The sequence below is a fragment of the Rutidosis leptorrhynchoides genome, chromosome 2, assembly GCF_046630445.1.
Source record: "Rutidosis leptorrhynchoides isolate AG116_Rl617_1_P2 chromosome 2, CSIRO_AGI_Rlap_v1, whole genome shotgun sequence".
NCBI lineage: Eukaryota > Viridiplantae > Streptophyta > Magnoliopsida > Asterales > Asteraceae > Rutidosis > Rutidosis leptorrhynchoides.
In genome coordinates, this window is record NC_092334.1 from 590,375,284 (window position 1) to 590,397,815 (window position 22,532).

Consider the following 22,532-nt stretch of genomic DNA (forward strand, 5'->3'; position numbering starts at 1 on the left):
CTCGTAGCTAAGTTATTATTATGCTTATTTAATCCGAAGTAATCATGATGTTGGGCTAATTACTAAAATTGGGTAATTAGGCTTTGTACCATAATTGGGGTTTGGACAAAAGAACGACACTTGTGGAAATTAGACTATGGGCTATTAATGGGCTTTATATTTGTTTAACTAAATGATAGTTTGTTAATGTTAATATAAAGATTTACAATTGAACGTACCCATAAATTACCATATACACTCGATCGGACACGATGGGCGGGGTATTTATATGTACGAATAATCGTTCATTTAACCGGACACGGGAATGAATTAATAGTCTATGGAATTATTAAAACAGGGGTGAAATTATGTACAAGGAAACTTGGCATAATTGATAACAAAGTATTAAAACCTTGGGTTACACTTAGTCGACATCCTGGTATAATTATTAAACAAAGTATTAAAATATTGTTACAGTTTAAATCCCCAATTAGTTGGAATATTTAACTTCGGGTATAAGAATAATTTGACGAGGATACTCGCACTTTATATTTATGACTGATGGACTGCTATGGACAAAAACCAGACGGACATATTAAATAATCCAGGACAAAGGACAATTAACCCATGGGCATAAAACTAAAATCAACACGTCAAACATCATGATTACGGAAGTTTAAATAAGCATAATTCTTTTATTTCATATTTAATTTCCTTTATTTTATATTTAATTGCACTTCTAATTATCGCACTTTTATTTATTGTTATTGTATTTAATTGCACTTTTAATTATCGTACTTTTTAATTATCGCAAGTTTATTTTATCGCACTTTTATTTATCGCAATTTCATTATCGTTATTTACTTTACGCTTTAAATTAAGTCTTTTATTTATTTAATATTTTACATTTTGTTTTAACTGCGACTAAAGTTTTAAAATCGACAAACCGGTCATTAAACGGTAAAAACCCCCCTTTATAATAATAATATTACTTATATATATATTTGTATTTTTATAAATTTAAACTAATATAGCGTTAAGCTTTGTGAAAAAGATTCCCTGTGGAACGAACCGGACTTACTAAAAACTACACTACTGTACGATTAGGTACACTGCCTATAAGTGTTGTAGCAAGGTTTAAGTATATCCATTCAATAAATAAATAAATATCTTGAGTAAAATTGTATCGTATTTAATAGTATTTCCTTGTAAAATATAAGCTATTTTATATACACCTCGCAGAACATCAAATTGATACCTAGTTGATACACATTACACTTATATAGCTTTCGAACGCTTATACAAGGTTTGGACTCTATTGATTTAAAACTGATATTGCTCCATTTAGATATATTTATTACGCAATATCGACCTCATTTTATTCGGTTTTGATGATCGTTGGAGCTTAAAAGTTGTTTTCCTGTGCCAAAGTGTTCACTCAAGACAAAATGCCTAACTTGGTGTAAAATTGACCAAGAAACGTTTAAAAAGTGCAAAGAAAATGACAAGTGCAGGAAACAGCATCAAAAGCGTCGCTCCTGACTAAGGAGCGTCGCTCCTCACAGCCCAGAGCGCCGTAATTGATATAGAAGCGGCGCAATTAGCAATGTTTTGTCTCAATTTCTTCACAGTGAGCAGAAGCATCGCTCTTCAGAGGCAGAAGCGTCGTTCCTACAGGCCAAAAGCGCCGCACCAAAGCCAACAGTGTCGCACCAGATTGATGCCAAGAGCGCCGCACCTAGTCTAAAAGCGGCGCTCCTGACGCTGATTCAGCCCACTTTCCTCACCACTATAAATAGAATAAGATAGGTCATTTGGCAAGAGAGCTGCAGTTTTTACTCCGAATTTCACACACAAAACCCTAATTTCATCATCCATTAGAGTTCCAAGGTGATTTGGAGAAAGCAAGCTCAAGTTTCATCTTCATTAGTGCTAAATCTTTCTTTTGTTATCAAATTAGGTTGTAATCTTAACTTTACTCTTTCATATTTTCAATCAAATAATTGTAATCTTTACTTTATCTTCATTTATCTTTGAATCTTAGCTTGTAATCACTCAAGATGATGTTTATTGATGCTTTTATGATTATTGCTAGTGTAATCCTTGCTATGAGTAGCTAAATCTCTTGTGTTTGCTTATCTGTGAATCTTTAATGCATGAGATGTGCCCTTAATCTATTGAATGAAAGTTGTTCTGAATGAAAATACATGAGCTAGTGTTATTGAGTTAGCCATGAGGTCCATTGCTATGTTTGATATTTGTTTTACTTTGATTACATGAATTGAGTAGCTCTTTAAGTGATTTTAGTAGTGAATCAATTTGTGCTTCAACACCTTTGGTGATCTAGACAACTAGAATAGGAATTTCAAGTGATTGTGTTTCTAGACTAAGTTGATTTTCAATTGACCTTTGTTCATCATAGTGGTGTTTGACTATCTTAGGTGACTTTGATGGTTAAAGGGTTTTAAGTGATTTTAACCCGGGCATAATCTCAATAATCAACTCATACATTACTTTTTTTTTACGAGGAACCCCTACTACGAACATGCACATTGGCCCCCCCGCAGCGGGTAAACCCCGGGCACATTGCCTTGAACTCATACATTACTTGATCTTGTGTTACTAAGCTTATGTGAATTTGCAAGGTAAAATTGGATTAAGAATATATACTAGTTCAAACAACTTTAGTGATAACAATTTGGGGAAAACAAGGGTCATCTAAGCATAAAGAGGATTAGATAAGTGAACACTCTCAATTATATTGATTACTTCTCATTTCTTAATTACTTGTTACTTGCTACTTATTAAGTATTAGTTTGTTTATTGCAAAGTTAGTTGTTTAGTCAAAATCTCTCGCAAACTCCCCCCCCCCCTCCTCAATCAAACAAAACCCCTAGGATAACTATTAGTTTCAAATACATAACCTACACCGCTCTCTCGGGACGAACTTGATAAGAATACTTGCATTAAGTACTATAGCAACCGGGTTTTAAGTGCTCGATAGATTGTGCGTGCTTTTTGTGATATTTGAATCTTGTATAAATTTAGGGAGTTATGTATGGAATATCCACGTCACATCAAATACTCACACCACTAAATATTACAATAGTGGAATTCATATCTATAGAGCTCCTAAAGACCATGTAAATAATCTATTGTATGTTGGTACAGAGGATGTTTGTACTTCAACCGACAATTGTGTTAGAGAGCACATGGCTACTTTTCCTCTTCGGTAGCTATTTGCAGGAACACCTTAAATGGTTGGACATCCTATTTGAATAAACAAATGGAATGTTGGGTTCCCTAGGCGTTAAAAAAAGTGTTTACCATGAACTGCGCATGATTTAACCTTCTGCATATCTTAGTTGTCTTGTAAGATCACTTGTCAGCCGCCGACATGTGTCCTTTTCTCTTCAACTTAGTCTACGATGTCAGTTGAATGGTACTCTTTGATGTTGACAACACAAAACACGACTATGCTTTTAATGGAGCATAATTTGTCTAAGTGTTGTGTGCTGCTCCAGCCTTACTTCTCGCGCTGGTTCTTATTGATCATCTGCTAGTTCAGCATACATCCTATGCTGGTTGTGAAGAACCCTTGAATCTTTAACTATCTTGTGTTGATAGTTAAGGTGGCACACTAAACTACCTAGACACATTGTTGTTCCTATACTTAAAGATAATTAAGCAAACTTTTGCTAGCTTGAACTTAACATTTAGTGTTCATAATCATGTTTTATCATAATTAAATCATTAATTGAGTAACATTACCTTTTTAACGTGTTACATGAATACAAAATTCAATTTTACTATTTGTATTTACTTTTTAGTTACTTTACAGTTTTACCTTTTACTTTTTATCTATATTTTATCTTATATGTATAAAGAAAGAGTAAATGAACTTTACCTTGTTATTTTTTTTATCAATTTATGAAAGTAATTAATTAATTTGAGACATTAAAAACTGAATACTAAACAATAAATTAGCAACCGACGAGTGATTACTTAAGTCAATTTCACAATATATTTAGTACGGAGTATATAAATATATAATTACTTAAGTCAATTTCACAATATATTTAGTACGGAGTATATAATATAAATATATATTATGGAGTAGATAATAGATAGATAAATGGGTGAAATTGTTGATTACTGAAAATATGGTGCGTGTCTAACATTTGTGAGTTGTGCATCAGCTGCAGCCATTGGTTTTATCATGTAATGATTGGTTGAAATATGCGGCTCGTAGTTTACAAAGTAGTGAAAAGTACAACAGCAACGACCAACCAACCACGTACATTGGCGGTCATCTTCTTCATCCTTATCCATTTTCACACCCTAAAATCTTCCCCCCTCCATCTTATTATACAATAAACCTCCACTTCTGTTATTACTAAACAATTTCCCTTCTCAAAATTCAAAAACCCATCTTATATTTCATTAAAATCATATAGTTTGTGCTTTTCTTTTTATAAATAAAAATACATAATAAATAATAATTTGATTTGGGAGAGGAGACCCACAAAAAGTGATGTTGATGTTAATGGGAATTGCCTTCTTCATTGGAATAATATTTGGATGGGTTTGGAAACCTAAATGGGCCAAATTTGGTTTTTCAGTAACTTCTATTCCTGCAGCTATGGGTTTCCGTTTCATTCCCTCCCCTGTCAACAAACAAGTCCAAACAGCCATGCTGCTATCCAAGAGTAATCCTAATTGCAGGTAGGTAGGTGGTTTCAATTTCTTTTTCATTTCAACAACTCATAGTTGAAATTTTTGATGCTTTTTGCATGTGGTGATATATACAGTAATATATTTGAATTATATAAGTTTAAAGAGTTATGTTTTGAGTTATGTGTGTAGTTCAATGGTTGTTAAAAAAGAGAATCAACAGCAGGTTTTAATAATAGATGATGAAGATTTAAAACATTTATGGAATCTTGTGGAAAGAAAAGATGGAGGTCCAACATGGAAGCATATGATGGATTGCTCAACCCCTAATATGCACTATCAAGCATGGCAAAGAGATCCTGAGGTACTTTCTTCTTCATTATTTTTATTTTTATTATATTCTTGTTGTTATTATTATTATTTTTTTTTTTTTTTGTTATTTATATGTTTATTTCTGCTGTCAATTGGCTTTAGTACTTCTGATTTATGAATATTGGGAATCAAATAATCAGTGTTGGATAATGGATAATTAGTTATATACTAGCTGCAACAGCCAACAAGATGCTTAGTTTCATACCGAATGTAACAAACAAAACTGATTATAAATAAGTTGGTTTAAATTAGTTACTTACTTAAAACTTTACAATTTACATCCCAATTTTAGACAATTTCACTCCCATCTCATTTTATTTTATTTTTTTGTTTTTTTTTGTTTTTTTTTTTTGTTTTTGTTTTTTTTTTTTTTTTTTGTCAAAAGAATGTCATTTTATGTAATAATATAGATGTCTCCAAACATCAGAAGTTGCCAAAACAATAAAAAGCTGAATATGTGATTATTAGAGTTTACAACAACAATACCGAGCATCCATGTTCTATTCGAGCTGATCATCTGATTTAATTTACTCCCTACGTCCTAAAATAACCGCCCATTTGACTTTAAGTTTTTTTTTTTTTTCTTTCTTTTACAACTTTGACTTTAGGGAGTATAATATTATATGAATTGACTAGGCTTTAACCGTGTTTTCATTTATATAATTTTCATCAAATACTATTTAAAGAGAAATTTAAAAAAAAAAAAAATAGACTTTTGAAGTCAAATTGGGACAGTAATTTCGGGACGGAGGAAGTATTATAATTACATAGTTAGATAATTACTTGTAGAACATATTCATACACCATTAAACTCCATTAGTCATATGACTCGTATCCATTGATTGCAAATCAACTCAATTGTTTTTCATTTTGGATTTTATCAGACTGGCCCTCCTCAATATTGTAGCAAGACCGTATACGAAAACGCCACGCCCGAACTGATGAGGGATTTTTTCTGGGATGACGATTTTCGACTGAAGTGGGATGATATGCTTTTACATGCTTCTACTCTTGAAGAACTACCCACCACAGGGACAAGCGTAGTACATTGGATACGAAAAGTAAATCAACCTCTTTTGGATATTCTTTTCAGAAAGTTTTATAAGTCGCATTTTATTCATATTTTAACGTAATATTCTTGTCTACACGTACAGTTCCCTTTTTTCTGCAGTGATAGAGAATATACAATAGCACGTCGCATATGGGAACTTGGAAGATCTTATTACTGTGTCACAAAGGTATAATGGATAAGTAAACATATGCGTATCATAAATTTTAAGCTTCTTAATTACTTTATGTATTTTAAGAAGATAGCTTTTAGGTTGTTAATTTGTTACTTTTTGTCTGAATTTGAATGGTTTCACGTTTTAGGGAGCACCCTGCCCTTCGGTCCCAAGGAAGCAGAAACCACGCCGTGTCGATCTTTATTATTCAAGTTGGTTCATCAAATCAGGTAATTATTATCTTCGGTGAATTCGCTTTATTTTAAAAAAAAAAATAGAGTTCGCAAGATCGAAAGGTTTGGTAATGAGCTTAAACCAATTCATGTTATAGTACAGGCGGAAACCTGCATCGTTGGGTTCTTTACATAATTAGTTAGAACCTCAACTATAATTTACAAAGTTATTGTTTTCGCGTCTCCCGACTAAGATAGATTACTTAATATGTTGAATTAAAGTAATAATATTAGGGGTCGTATGTGGTCAAAATACAATGTATACGAATTTGAAGTTAGAACTATTCGACTTGTTCCTTCCCTGTTCCCCTCTTATATGTTTTCTTGATTTGGCCCATTGACAAATCTGATATATGGCCCATTTTGACACATCTGATATATGGCCCATTTTGACACATCTGATAAACTCAACCTAATCATCCCATTCATAACTAAAGGACTCTAAATTGTCCCAATCCAAACAATTTATTTTTTTCCCTTATAATTCTTTAGTTGATAACTACTATTTGGTTACAATTCACTATGCTAAGTTAATTTTCTGAATAACACAATATAGGGTTGTATATGATTAAAATTTACTGTGGGTGACTTTTAACTATTTGACGCCGACAATTAAAATAACACACACACACACACACAATATAGGGTTGTATGTGATTAAAATAACACACACACTTTTTGTCAACGACGGGACTCGAACTCACAACCTCAAAGTTAAAGATGATGAGTTCCGTTGATACCGCTAGGTCAGAAGCCCTTTGGTTTTAAAGTTTAATTTTTTGATCGGATCGATCTTGAGCCATCGACATAAACCGAACCCAACCCAAATCGTACCATATATGAGTAACTAAATTGATATTTGCCAATCCAACTAAAAAACTAGATATCTAGTCAACTTACACGGGTATGTTTGATGACAGTTGAATCGAAGATCGGGAGCGAAAACCCTGCATGCGAGGTAACATTTTTCCATCACGAAGACATGGGCATCCCATGGGAAATCGCAAAGTTCGGAGTACGCCAAGGAATGTGGGGAGCAGCCAAAAAAGTTGAACGCGGCTTTCGATTATACCAAAAGGAAAAAGCTTTTTCAGAAACAATATCACCTCATGTAGTCATGGCACAAAACTGTTCCAAGATAGACAAAAATCATTTTGTTTCATTAGAATCTGTCGAAGACACTCAAGATGTGGAAAAGGCGGAATCACAAGTGAGTATTCAGGCCGAGAATGAAATGAAGGTGCCGAAGTTGTTAGTAATTGGTGCAGCTGCGGTTATGGTGGCGTGTAGTATTGACCGTGGACTTTTGACCAAAGCCGCTATTTTTGGTGTTGCTAAAAGGTTTGCGTCGATAGGAAGACAAGCGTGCCCACCACGTTGATGATGTTATCTTGGCTGAGTCACTTTTGCATTTGTAGCTTGATATAAACATATATCAATGTAGGTGTACTAATTTGAGTTTAATAATAATAATAATAATTATAGATCATACCATCAGTTTAGAGGTGACAAAATAAGCATTTTGAGTTGGAGTTGAAATGGGTCACCCTTGGATTGGTTTGAGACTTGGTTCATGCGACAACTGGGTAGTTGTATTGCATGCATTAGTACAGTAGGAAATTGTGGTATCTATCAATTTTGTGATATGAATATAAATACATGTAACAATTTGTAGGCTAAGTCATTAAGATTGGATAATAACAAAACCCAAATGGAATACGCGTACGATAAATGTGTGTGCAGCAAGATTCATTAAATAAATTAATGATCAACCGATGTAAATGGTGAATAAGACTATTTGACTGTGTATAGGTAAATGCTCATGTTAATAATATTGCAATTAAGAAATGCATGTATAATATATGCAACCATCATGTTAACAATACTTCCATTTCTCCGTTGTTCGGTCTATAACTCGCTGAAGCACCACTTGATTTGGTGCGTCGCCCTTTCATGGTTATTGTTTTCTTGGCATGTATTCTAGTCTACTGTCTTCATAACTGTGACATCGCACTATGCTTGCGCGCCGCGCAATTCTGCAGACGGATAGGTGTTGTGAATTCAAGGGATTTTAAGGGTAAAAACATAATTTGAGTATAAAGTAGTATAAGCTGAGTATGCTCAACATTTTACATCTCATTTTCACTTCAATACACCAGATTTTAGTGAGGGAAAGCTTGGGAGCAAGTTAGGGTTTTTAGAGAAAGAGAACTCTCCATTTGAAGAAATTGAAGAGCTTTGGAGGTGCAAGTGGGTTGTGAGTGTTCTTTAACAACAGACAAAGGGTATTCCAGCTGCATCATCAATCTCTAACACTTATTTTGGTAAGAACCCTAATTCCACTTTTATGTTGATTTGGGGGTTTAGAGTTTATAGATGAATTGAGGGTTTGTACAACCTTAATATGAGAGTTCATTTAAGTGTTTAACAAGTTAAGATGTAGTGAGAATTGTGTAAAATTAGGGTTCAGGGGATTAAAAGAAAATTGTGGGTAATTTGGGTATGAAGTTGTACTATTACTACAAGTTGTTAAGGGTGTGTTTGAATGAAAGTAGCTGGAGCTGGAGCTTGTAGCTGGAGCTGGAGCTTATGAGATAGAGCTGGAGTTAGAGCTTATTTTTTAAGTTGGTAGCTGGAGTTTATTATTTTTTATAAGTGTTTAGTAAACTAGCTGGAGCTTATTTTTCAGTTCACAGAGCTTATGAAAACTACTTTTTTTCTCTATCAAACGAAGCTTATGACTTGGAGCTTATTAAAATCATAAGCTCAAGCTCCTATAAACTCCCATAAGCTCCAACAAGCTCGTCACACAAACACACCCAAAATGAAAATTTTGGGCCAAAGTGTATAAGTTCTTTTAACAAGCATTCTACCAAGGTGTGATACTTACTAGTTGTGAATTTCAAATGGGAATGATTTTGAGTATGAATGTCCATGTAAGTAACCATAAAGGAATGAGTCTTTTTGAGTAGGATTGATATGAGTTGGGAATTTTAAATGTGTGAACGATGGAAGTGATGAGATGGGTCACACTTCAACCATTAGGGATTCTTTGGGTTGACTCATTGAGATTGTGCAACTAATAGTGACAATGTGTGTATGGATGTGTTTATATAGGTTGCGCTAAGGAAAACTAAGTAATCGCCAACCTTCACGTTTCGTCTTCTAAAAAGTGAATACATAATTAGTAGGATGGCTTTCGGAAAAGAGATTGTGTGTTGTCGGATTGCACCCGTGCAAGAGACGATATGAAATCTTGTGATTTTCCCAAAGTGTTTACTTAGAGATTGTGTGTTGTCGGATTGCACCCGTGCAAGAGACGATATGAAATCTTGTGATTTTCCCAAAGTGTTTACTTGAATATTTTTAAATGTGTTTAATAAACATTCAAGGTGGAAGTATTATCGAGTCCATAGGGTTGTACATTGCTAGCAAGGGGCTAGTTGTGTGAGCGTAATAAGTGTAGGGTCAACTATCACAATTGGTTTGCCACGACTGGGTTCGGGCAAGTGAAACCATCTTGGAATCCGGATATCCATATTTGGGCGTGTTGTAAAAAGATGTTATTCCGCTTCAGGGACTCATTGAATCTACTCCATGGTTCACTTAATGATCTGGCTAAGAGTCTCTGTCCTGATAAGTTATGTGATGTTTAATTAATATAAATTGTGTATATTGTGCCTAACATGTATTCACTAAGCTTTATAGCTTACTCGTGTGTCGTGTGTTTTATTGTGGGTTCAGGTTCAAGCGGGTGGAAGCGCACAGGGAAGGCAAACGACCATCTAGGGATTTGAGAGCGGGCTTGTAGTGATAAGTGGATTTATCTACTCTTACCACCGAGAAGATGTTGTCACTTGATATTAAACGCCTGGAAAGAGTGTTTTGGGTATATAATGTTGACTTGTGTTGTTGAGTTTAATGTTAAAACTTGTGTAGTGTAAATTTAATACTTCTTAATGTTTCTCAGCCTTAAGTCATTAAATACAAGTTTTAGATCTAAGTAAAAGCTTGTTGAAGGCGTTTTTGGATTCAAGTGTCAAAATGGGTCGATATTACTCCTTTTATTGTGTAATGGGTCGCCAATGACCCGAATGGTGTTAAAATTTGTGTAATTGTTATGTGACTAAATTAAATTGATTTTTGAATGTTTTTGTAAGTCATGGGTTTAACTTGTGTCAAATTGAGGGTGTGTAATTTGAGTTAAAAATGTTCAGGTACGGTTTTAGGCGTGCCGCACAGTTTTTCTATGCGTCGCGCAATATAATGTGTTTTGGGAACATTAACTGAAACATTTACAGACGTTGCTTTCAGTTATACTGTGCACCACACAGCTTTTTGGGGTGCCGCACAGTATAAATCATGATTTGAAGTCAGACAGCTTTTCAAAAAAGAAAAGAAAATTACGTTTCTGAACGTTTCAGTAACCAGACCACAGGGTATATGGGTGGGCTAAGGCCCCTCCAAAAATTGGATAAAATTTTATATAAAAATTGTATAATAAGGATTAAAAATTTTGTAGATGGGCCCTTATAATACTTTAGGAAACGCCTCCTGATAATTTCTTTCAGGACACTACGGATGTTTTTCTTTTTCTAGTATGTAAGCGTTTGATGAGGCGAACGCTTTTTGTAAATTATGTTTTTCTTTTTCTAGTATGTAAGCGTTTGCGGATGTCTTTAAGCAATTGATGGCGAGAACAAAAGACGCTTTTTGTAGTTTGTTCTCGCCATCAATTGCTTGACGTTAAATTATTTGGTGTTTCTTGTGGGTTGAGATGTGTAACGACACTGAAATTGCCCAAATGGTTTTTGTTATAGTCCGTCTCATTTGCAGTTGGTTCATTGTTGTATTGGTTGTATGTTTAATCTTGTTTGTCAATCACGTATGATTATTTCAAACGTTAGGCCATGTTTGTTAACGTAGATAACAGAATCTATATAACACGTCTCTTGAATCCGTCTCACTTATATACTACTTCAAATCATCAGATATGTTTTTATTGAAATTGTGTTTTTCACCATAAAAGAAATCTAATAGAAACTTCAATACTTAATAATCACACTTCACATTACACAAAATCTACTTCATTAGAGGTCCATATGATTAATTCCACAACACAAACTCTTAATTACACAATCGGTATAACCTTCACTCATCACTGGATATCAACATCGATAACTTTTCGCTCAACTTTCATCTTCGGAATAGAGATCAAAAGAACACCATTTTTCAAATCAGCTTTTATCTTATCTTTCTCACAATAGTTAGGCAGATCAATTCGAGTCTGATACGAACTATAATCCTGTCTAGCCCACAAACTATCATCTGATCCTTCATGTTCTTTTTGCTCAATCTTCTGTTGTTCTCCCTTGATAACAAGCATGTTATCCTCCACATACACTTTTAAATCTTCTTTAGAGAGTCCAGGTACATCGAATCTCATCTTGATTTCATTCTCATCGTCTTGTATATCCCACGGAGTTCGAATGTTCCAGGCCGTTCCGGTCCTTGTTGGAAATGTCATTGTGTCGTCAAACATTCTGTCAATTGTGTCTAACATCTGCCGCATTGTTCTCATTGGAGACAGTGGATCCAACAAACCTGTAATTAACACCATAACATTCCATTTTTACTATGCACGCTCAATCATAACTATTTGCATATCCAACTGAGGTTGTTATGCTCTTTACGTCCTAGAAGAATTGTTCACTACAATTTTGTGTTGAATAAAAAAGTGGATTTCATAACTGTCAGTTTTATCTTATCTTATATATTCATGATTGAGGAGAAATAAATGACAGTAACGTACAAAGTTTAATGATATTTTTAGTACTTATTAATCAATTAATCAATTAGCATATGTGAACAACTAATTTTTTACAGATTTATTAGTAATAGCAGCTTCTTCGACATATGTTTTAGATTTTTCAAATTACATATGATCAACCAATCATTTTTGCTTAACTAATTTGCTGCACTAAACCTAGCAAAAATAAAGTACATGTATATATATGTAGACTTTTATAATATACGGAGTAATAACAAAGAAAGTATGCCAAATTTTGATTCAATTAATGTTTTAAATATTAAGATCTGGACTTACCAAAAGGAGATATGGTGGAGGAGGGACGACGTTCAACAGAACGCTGAGCACCGCCTTTGTTTTGGGTGTTACTGACTTGAACATCAACTGAGCTATTGTTTTCGGCCTGAGCTTTGATGACGTTATGTCTGTTCTTGGTTCGTGAAGATGGGAAGAAGCAGGCAGAACGACTAGGTTTAGTCGATTTGTGAGAAAGGTTGGAGATGTTTGAAACTAAAGGGGAAGAAGTAATTCCACATGTTGTGCAGGCCATTTTTATTAGCTTAACAAAAGAGTAATGATGATGACGATCAAGTGAAGGACTGTTTGTGCTTGTCAAAAGATAGTAATTTTTTATTTGTTGTTTGATGATCTGAAGACAAGACTGAAACAGGTTTATATAAACATAGGCTAGAAAGTGATGGTGGATTCTTGAAGTATCTGGAGTTAAAATAAAAGTATAAAACAGCCAGTTTAGTAGTTAGTACCCTCTTTAGCTTTCCTGGGTGTTCTAGAAATTTGTATACTCTGTATCTTGATAGGGCTGTTACCGTTGGATTAATTAATTAATTAATTATTAATTACTGTAGTCTATTCTAAGTTTGAGTTTATTATTTAACTAGTTAATAAAAAGGGGGTTTCATATAGTCATTAACTAGTCCGGACCGGCCCGTGCGTTGCGGCGGGAACTTTCGGGCTGCGTATTCATATTTAACGTAGTGTTGTGTATTTACAGAGGGGAACTCGGCCCATGTGTTAAGCGTCGTTTTAGATATCGTTGTGTTAAGCGTTTTTTTAAAAAGTATCCGTTTCGAACGTAGTTAGTTTTGTTTTGTTCCATGAATTTTTTCGAGTGTAACTGTGCTGTCGGAAAATATAACTCGCGGCCAGCAGAAAGATACGAGCTTTCGGTGTGTTTAGCGTTATTTAAAAAGTGTCGATTTCGAACGTAGTTAGTTTCGTTTTGTTCATAAAATTATTTCGAGCCCGACGATGCCGTCGAAAAAATTTAACTCGTGGCGAGCGGGGAGATACGGGTTGTCGTTGTGTTTAGTGTTTTTTTTAAAATTGTCCGTTTCGTTTATAGTTAGTCACGTTGGATTCGTAAGATTTTTCCGGGGTGGTCTCGAAAAAATTTAACTCGCACTGAGCGAGAAGATAAGGCCCGTTATAAATTCGGGTGGAATTAGTTTCTTTTATTTTAATAAAATTGTATATTTATACTTTTAACTCCTGAAATAGTGTAAACTTGAGGGGTCGTTGTGTAAATATAGCCGAAGTTGAGGAACCGGTTGTAATGTGAACGTAAACTCAAAACTACAATCCAATATAATAAAACTACACACTTTCCCATCACATTTAGCATATAAAAAAATATAATTAATGTTTTAAACTATTTGTGGAGCCCTCGCTTCGCGCCGGGGGCTTCGTTTTGAATGCGAGTTAAAAAAAAGCCTTGATCTATTTGTAAAAAAAAAAAATTTCGACATCTAACATTGAATGGTTGTTCGTTTTGTGAAATTTGTTTCTTTTAGCGTTCGTTTTTTTTTTAAAGTTAGTTGATCTATTTTGTAAAAAAGAATGTTATTCGATATCTTTTGGTAGCATTGAAGGGTTGTTCCTTTTATGAAAGTTGTCTCCTTTATCGTTGAAAAAAAAAGGTTAGTTTATTTTTTTGGTTAAAAAGAATTTTTTACGACATCTTTTGGTAACATTGAAGTGTTGGTTCTTTTATGGGAGTTGCTTCTTTTATCGTTGGAGACAAAAAAAAAAGTGAAATGACGAAAATACCCTTGGTTACTATTGATAAATAGTGCTACAGGTTTTGTCTATTAGATATATAGATAATTAGTTTAAATCGGTAATATGTGTTGACCGAATTTTAGAGGATTACGTTGGAAAGTGGAGTGAATGTAGTGCTATTTTTATGTCAAGTGTGAAGCAAGATTGTAATAACCCGACTTTTTCCGTCAAATAAATGACGAACGTTAGTAGGCTAGGAATTTTTTTTAACGACTGTGGTCATCACTATAAACTAAAGTGAAACAAATAAACGAACCTAAACTATTCGAGGACGAAAACGTTAATTATAATGAATAGTTGATATAATTAGTTAAGTATGAACTAAAACTAAAAGAACTAGGATATATTAGTTAATTAGTAATAGATTAATTATAACCCTCGTTATTAAGTTTATTTGGATCATTGATCAGTAAGTAGCACTTGCAATGATAACTCATAACCGCATGTTTCGTCACTAAAGTTATTAAAGTGATAAATATCATATTATACCTATTAATATATGGAAACTTATAATTTATATGTAAGTCTTAAGATCGCTCATTCTAACTTCTAACCCCATTTGATTTTATCTTAAACTTGTTGGACTTTTAACCTCACTCAAACTCTAGACTAATACATATCTTAAACCACTCTTTTGTGACGACCCGGGAATTTCCGACCAAATTTAAACTTAATCTTTATATGTTCCCGACACGATAAGCAAAGTTTGTTAGGTTGAGTCTCAAAATTTTGAACTGTTTCATATATTCAAATGACCTTCGACTGTTCTCGACGATTCACGAACAACTAATTGTAAATAGATACATGTATATTTAAATATATATATATATATATATATATATATATATATATATATATATATATATATATATATATATATATATATATATATATATATATAAAATATAGCACAAACTCTACAGAAATTAACTTTAAACTTTTACTAAGATGGGGTGTGTGAGAGAGAATGTGAGAAGTGAGAGGGTGAGGAGAGAGAACACAAGATTTCATTCGAGCACGAAGGATTCAAGGGATCGATTCAATGGAAGATTTCAGGATCGTTTGAGAGGCCTATTCGGAATTCATTTGACTTCGTTCATGTTTTTCAACTTCCCCGAAAGTTGGAATGTTACGGATTTATGGAGGACCTTTAAACCGTTTGGTGATATTCGTGATGTATACCTAGCTGGGAAGCGATTGAAAGGGGGTCACCGTTTCGCCTTCGCCAGATTTGCTCACGTTAATGATGCTGATACAATGCTATTAGCTCTAAGCAAGATCTGTTTCGAGGAGGGTTTCCAGATTAAGGTATTCAAGGCTCATGAGAGAAGGGATAATGTTCGGGCAAATAATCTTCGAGAAAGGAGTAACAAAGGTAATACATCTCATGCTAACTTTAGTGTCAGGGATCACAGGCCATATAACAGTGTTGTTTTCAATCAAAAGTTTGATTTAAGAGAGAAGTTGAAGGGGCATGCTGATTTGAGAGATAAATTAAACAAAAAACATAGCGAGCACGGTGAGGGCAAAATCAGGAAAATTGTTGTTAAAGATTCTTGTCTCATATCACATCCGTTTGGGAGGTCTAGATCTATCATTGGCTCACTAAAAGACTGGAAGTTCCTTAAGCAGATTATCGAGTTGAGTAAAGCGGAAGGTATGGTTGCCTGTGATATTAAATATCTTGGGGGTTTAGAAATCCTTTGGATTTTTAAGTCTTCTGTTGAGGCTGAGAACATCCTTTCAAACAAAGAGCATGGAATATATCGATGGTGCAGTAGTTGTGGGTATTTCAAAGACCATAACGATTGGTTACAAAGCAGATTGGTTTGGCTAAAAATTAGCTGGGTACCTGCAACGGTCTGGGATTCTCAAGTTTTCATCTCTATTGCTAAGTCCTGGGGGAGTGTTATTGAGACTGAAAATTGTGAATTAACGCAAGGGAATCAAAATCTAAATCATGGTTGGGTCCTTGTTAATACGGTTGTTCGATCAAAAATTGGTGAAGCTGTTGAAGTAATGATAAGGAATAAAACCACTATGGTTTATGTAGAAGAAGATAAGTCAAGAGATATTGATATGTGCTTGGAAGATGGGAAACTTTTTGTTGAAGAAGAAGAAGATAATACTGAAGATGAGCATATCAATGATAACGATGAGGATGAATTCGTGGAAGACACTTTTGATAATTCGGAAGATGATAGCAGTTTCATTCATGAAGAGTCAGACTTCGAGGAAGAACTTGTTAGATCTCCGATCAATGACCGGACTCCGGTTAAGTGTGATCCTGTTTCCGGTGAAAAGCAAAAGACGGGAGCATTAAATGATGAAGATGGAGAGTCACGTGGTTTTGGTCTAGGTAACTTGTTCCAAGAGAGAAGTAATAATGAGACTAATAAAAGTGACGGCTGTGTAAATTTCGAAGAGCATGCGAACGGCGATAGATTAGCTTTTTCTCCTATTTCCAGTTTCAACAATCGCCTCAATGTGGGTGATGATTTAACTTCGGCCCACACTCATAAATCAACTAGCCCAACAAGTAAAGTCCAGGATACTAACATGGTATTTTCATTGGGCCCAGATAACCCTCAGATGGGCCATGAAATGAATAATAGCCCAATTCGTTGTGAAAGCAATAGCCCAGGTAATCCAAGTGATAGCAGGCCGTGTGAAGAAAACCCAATTTTAAATGCAAACAGAGATAACATAGAACTGTCGGTCGAATCAGTTAATACCCCCAAACCCCCTTCAATTCGTAAACCTGCTCCCAAACCAAAAGTTATCCAGACCAAAGTTTCTCAATCGCGTAACGGAAAGTCTGTCTCTACCATGTCGGCATCAAAAAAAGTAGGTGCGAATAAGGATTCAAGGCGTAATTGTTGCTGGTCAAGTGTAAGACGATGGAAAACAACCTCAAGATTTCTAAATATCAAAAGTCAAGCGAGAAAATCAAAACCGGGAGATAAACCATTACGATCTAATTGTACATCGTGTGCCAAAATTGACAAATGTTCAACAGCTGCTGGGGCTTCTAAAGGTAATTCTCGTGATCGTGATTCATCTACATCTGTGTACTCGATTGGGGTTCACGATTATGGTTGCAGGTTAGGACTCAAGTGGAAGGCAAAAGGTCCTTCCAATTAGGAAGTTTTGTCATGTTTTTTTATCGTTATTGCTGGTTTCAATGAAGTTTATGTCTATTAACATTAGAGGTTTTGGGATCGGGGGCCCTGATGATAAGGTGGGTTGGGTTAAAAGGCTTATCCGCAAAGAAAGGCCTAGCTTTTTAGCGTTACAGGAAACGAGACTTAATATTGTTGATGATAGATGGATTCAAAACTTGTGGGGTGAGGCAGATTGTAATTTTATCCAATTAGCAAAGGTTGGACTGGCTGGAGGTCAACTCCTTATTTGGGATACCAATTGTTTTGAGGCGATTGATGTTATCAGGTTTAATGTTGATCGGGTTTTAGGTGTTCAAGGAAAATGGATAGATTCAGGGGAAGGTTTGAATGTTATCAACGTACATGGTCCACACGATGATGATAAGAAGGTTCGGTTATGGAATGAATTGTCTGTCATGTTAGCAAATTTTAATGAAGCCGTTATCCTTTGTGGAGATTTCAATGAAGTAAGAAGCGAGTCAGAGAGATTTAATTGTGATTTTGTTGAATATAGAGCTAGACGTTTTAACGAGTTTATCTCTAATAATAGTTTGTTAGAGATCCCGATGGGTGGTAGGAATTTTACGAGGGTAAGTGATGATGGGATAAAATTTAGCAAGCTTGACCGTTTTTTGGTGAACGAGAGATTCTTTAATCTTTGGAATAATCTCACGGCGGTTGTTTTGGATAGAAATCTTTCGGATCATTGTCCTATTGTCCTAAAAGACGAGGATAGAAACTTCGGTCCTAAACCTTTCAAAATTTTTGATGCTTGGCTAGAAGATGAGGAGGTTGATGACTTTATAAGAGAGGCATGGAACAAACCGATTCAATGTACCAATAGAAAAGATTGTTTGTTTCGAGATAAACTAAAGAATGTGAAGAGTGCCTTACGTGAGTGGAGTTGTAAATTTAAAGGCATCGATGGTGAGATTGAAGATTTGAAAAATATCACAAATGGGTTAGAGATTAAAGCCGAGACGTGCCTACTTACTGATAATGAGCAAGCCTTATGGAGGGATTCTAGAAAAAAGTGGATTGAAAAAGAGAGGCTAAAGACAAGAATGCTTAAGCAAAAATCCCGGGTTAAATGGATTATGGACGGCGACGAGAACACTAAATACTTTCACAACATCATTCGTAGGAATAACAATCAAAGGAATATTCGGGGTCTAACTATAAATGGTGTGTGGAATGATTCTCCCCCGGACATTAAGGAAGCTGCTCTTAACCATTTTAAGCGGGTATTCGAGGAGCCTGACTCCTTACGGCCAAGTATTGAGGATCTCATATGCCCTTCGTTATCAACAGAAAAGTATGAGATGTTAGAACTGCCTTTTGAAGAGTCAGAAATAAAGAATGCGGTTTTCGGTTGTGGTGGTAATAAGGCACCGGGTCCGGACGGTTTCAACATGAGGTTCTTCAAAAAATATTGGGAATTAATCAAAGATGATCTTATTTTGGCAATTCGGTGGTTTTGGGAAAATGGTGAAATATCGAAAGGTTGTAATGCTTCTTTTATTTGTCTCATCCCTAAAAAGACGGATCCTCTTAACCTAAGTGATTACCGACCAATTAGCTTGATCGGTAGTTACTACAAAATCATTGCTAAAGTACTTTCTAACAGGTTAAAGAAAGTGATCCCGTCTCTTGTAGGTTCGGAACAAAGCGCATTCATTAAGGGTAGATTTATTCTAGACGGGGCCTTAATCGTTAACGAGAGCATAGATTACTTGCGTGCAAGAAAAAGGAAAAGTATTCTCTTCAAAGTAGATTTCGAGAAGGCTTTCGATTGCCTCAATTGGGAGTTCTTGTTGGATGTTATGAAATGCATGGGGTTTGGTTCTAAGTGGATAAATTGGATTCGATCATGCCTAGAATCCGCATCTATCTCGGTGTTAGTTAATGGTTCTCCTACTAGTGAATTTTCACTTGGTAGGGGAATTAGGCAAGGTGACCCGTTGTCACCTTTTCTCTTTATCCTAGCCGGTGAAGGATTGAACATTATGTCGAAAATGGCTACCGAAAAGGGACTCTTCAAAGGTGTTGAAATTGGGGATAATAGAGTTCCGATTTCCCATTTACAATACGCCGACGATACTATCTTTATTGGGGAATGGAGTAGATCGAATGCTTATAGCCTCCAAAATCTTCTAAATTGCTTTGAATTGGCGTCCGGGTTAAAAGTGAATTTCAATAAAAGTTGCCTTTATGGTATTGGAGTCAGTTCGGAAGAAATTAACCATGTGGCATGTTGTCTAGGGTGCAAAGTTGGTAGTTTCCCTTTTACATATTTAGGGCTACCTATTGGTGAGAAAATGTCTAAACAAAGAAATTGGGATATTGTGGTGGAGAAAATTAAAGCAAGGCTTTCGAGTTGGAAAATGAGATCGTTGTCATCCGGAGGAAGAATTGTGCTAATCAAATCGATCCTAAATACTCTTCCATTGTATTTCTTCTCTCTCTTTCGTGCTCCGAAATGTGTGTTAAAAATACTAGAAAATTTGAGAAGAGTGTTCTTTTGGGGCGGGTCGGATACGAGTCATAAAATCTCGTGGGTTAAATGGGAAAAAGTTGTTTCACCTTTTGATTCGGGCGGGCTAAATTTGGGTCTTCTAAAACACAAAAATTTGGCTCTCTTGGGGAAATGGTGGTGGAGGTTTTTAACCGAAACCAACTCCCTTTGGTGCAATATTATTCGTAGTATTTATGGGCATAACGGTGGCTTGGATCTAGGGGTTGAAGAAATTCGATCCCTAAGTCCGAGTGTTTGGCGTGATATCCTTTTGGCAGGTACCGAGATTACTGAGTTAGGAATTCCATTCTGGGACTCTTTTTACAAGAAAGTTGGCGATGGATCTTCAACAAAATTCTGGAACGAGAATTGGTCGGGCAAAGGACGATTATGCACACTCTTTCCAAGATTACACAGACTCGATACGGATGATCAGGTACTGGTTCGGGACAGAATTGACTGGGCTGCTGATGGGCCGAAACTAAAGGCAGAATGGACTCGCGAGCCAAGGGGACGTTGTACGGATGAGCTGACAGAATTGGCAAAAATAATCGGGGACTACGACTTTGATCGAGACAAACAAGATGAGTGGAAATGGACACTCACATCTAACGGTAACTTTACGGTTAAAAGTCTTACTTCAATTATTTATGTTCATTTTTATACGGGTTCCTCCTCCTCGTTCGTTACTATGCGGAATAATTTATTACCGAAGAAAATTGGAATATTTGTTTGGAGGGCTCTTCAAAAACGTCTCCCCGTTAGGAATGAACTAGATAAGCGAGGTATAGACTTAGACACCGTTCGTTGTCCGTTATGTGATGGCGATATCGAGACCGTTGACCATTCCTTACTTAGATGCAATAAATCTCTGGATATTTGGAATCGGATCTTCTCATGGTGGGGTTTCGGCTCAATACCTAACCTTAGTATGAACGAAATTCTATGTGGGGATGGTCCGAATAATTTGACAGAGAATGGGAAGCGGATGTGGCAAGCGGTAGTGTGGGTTTGTGCTTATCTTATTTGGGTAAATAGGAATAATGTTGTTTTTCGAGGAAAAGGTTGGTGCATTCCGGTGGCAATAAACGAGATTCAAGTAAAGGCTTTTGAGTGGATTTCCCATCGAGTTAGAGGTCGGAAAATAGATTGGTTGACTTGGTTATGTAATCCCAACACTTATCTTAATTAGTTGGTTTTGTCGGGAACGTAGAATGTGCTTAGTTTAGATTTTTGGTTGCTCACTTTGCAACTTGTCGGGATTGTAAATTGCTTGGGCCGTTTTGGCTCAAACCTTGTATATGTTTCGAGCTTAATATATTGTTTGCTTTTCAAAAAAAAAAAAAAAAAAAAAATATATATATATATAAAATAATTTGAAATATAAATTGAAATAATATATGAGTTAATTGTTAGAAATAAATATGTAAAATAATATGCGATATAATGAAAACTATTATTACAAATGTGTGTGTGTGTGTATATATATATATATATATATATATATATATATATATATATATATATATATATATATATATATATATATATATATATATATAAATACTACTTGTAAATATATAAAATGATATTACCCCTATATACTAAAACTCATGAAACATGAAAATTTTTGTAGTTTCAATTATTTAGCATTGTAGTTTTCACTTTGCGTTCGCACTGCAACTGGCCCCTCACCTTTGCCTCAAATTACACAACGACCCCCCAAATTTACATTTTCCTAGGGGTAAAAAAAGTAAATATACAATTTTATTAAAATAAAATATACAACTTCCACCCTAATTTTTAGCGGGTCATATCTTCTCGCTCGGTGCGAGTTAAACTTTTCCGAGCCCACCGTTCAACTCAAAAAAATCTTACGAACACAACGGGACTAACTATAAGCAAAACGGACACTTAAAAAAACGCTCAATACATCGGACTATATTCAATACATATACACACCTATAATACGTTCCGTTAATTATGAATACGCAACCCAAAGACCCCGCGACTTCGCGCGGGCTCCTTTTTCTAGTTAAATCTATTTGTTTAAAAATATATAATTATGTGATAAAACTTGTTATCTAAAACTGATTATATTTAGAGAGAGTAAATGGAAAATGAATGATTTCGAACTTAATTAGTAAACGTCAGTAACACTCGGTTGACGTTTCGTTAGTTTTAATATAGATATAATACATGTTCATGAATGATTAAGATAAAAGTTGGACTGTAAATCGATTACGAAGATTATTAGGCTTGGTAAAAATATTTTTATCTTTTTTAGCTTAAATTTTAGTACTCCGTACATATTATTTGGAACATAAAATAAATAATTGACGAACCTTTTTGATCAGGTTTCAAACAGTTATTGAGTGAAATAATTAAATATATTTAAACTAAAAATTTGGAATTTTTAGGAGCACTTTTATACGTTAACTGTTTAGCAATGGACACGATGTTATACTCCGTGTCAATCGTCGG

General features: G+C 35.0%; 2 protein-coding genes across 3 annotated transcripts; one reads left to right on the forward strand and one right to left on the reverse strand.

The window, feature by feature from the left end:
* Positions 1-4,405: 4,405 nt before the first annotated feature.
* On the forward strand, positions 4,406-8,792 carry LOC139893322 (uncharacterized). Of its 2 annotated transcripts, none has more exons than XM_071876479.1 (6): positions 4,406-4,708; positions 4,846-5,017; positions 5,910-6,086; positions 6,180-6,263; positions 6,397-6,478; positions 7,402-8,792. In XM_071876479.1, exons 2-6 carry the CDS (start codon positions 4,850-4,852, stop codon positions 7,860-7,862), a joined length of 972 nt encoding a protein of 323 aa, XP_071732580.1. In that variant the 5' UTR covers positions 4,406-4,708; positions 4,846-4,849; the 3' UTR covers positions 7,863-8,792. The 2 variants fall into 2 exon arrangements, with proteins under 2 accessions (XP_071732580.1, XP_071732579.1); XM_071876478.1 differs by having other exon boundaries at positions 4,406-4,704; positions 7,402-8,791.
* A 2,738-nt stretch (positions 8,793-11,530) lies between these two features.
* On the reverse strand, positions 11,531-13,002 carry LOC139893323 (small heat shock protein, chloroplastic-like). The gene is made up of 2 exons (XM_071876480.1): positions 12,588-13,002; positions 11,531-12,085 (listed from the first exon to the last, which is right to left on the reverse strand). Exons 1-2 carry the CDS (start codon positions 12,838-12,840, stop codon positions 11,640-11,642), a joined length of 699 nt encoding a protein of 232 aa, XP_071732581.1. The 5' UTR covers positions 12,841-13,002; the 3' UTR covers positions 11,531-11,639.
* Between the last annotated feature and the right edge of the window lie 9,530 nt (positions 13,003-22,532).

Excerpts from the sequence above, each read along its gene's own strand:
- LOC139893322 (XM_071876478.1), top strand. The coding sequence starts at position 4,514 with ATGTTGATGTTAATGGGAATTGCCTTCTTCATTGGAATAATATTTGGA. Across the intron at positions 5,018-5,909 it reads CATGGCAAAGAGATCCTGAG|ACTGGCCCTCCTCAATATTG; the intron begins GTACTTTCTTCT and ends GGATTTTATCAG. Across the intron at positions 6,264-6,396 it reads CTTATTACTGTGTCACAAAG|GGAGCACCCTGCCCTTCGGT; the intron begins GTATAATGGATA and ends TTCACGTTTTAG.
- LOC139893323 (XM_071876480.1), bottom strand. The coding sequence starts at position 12,840 with ATGGCCTGCACAACATGTGGAATTACTTCTTCCCCTTTAGTTTCAAAC. Across the intron at positions 12,086-12,587 it reads CTCCACCATATCTCCTTTTG|GTTTGTTGGATCCACTGTCT; the intron begins GTAAGTCCAGAT and ends TGTTAATTACAG.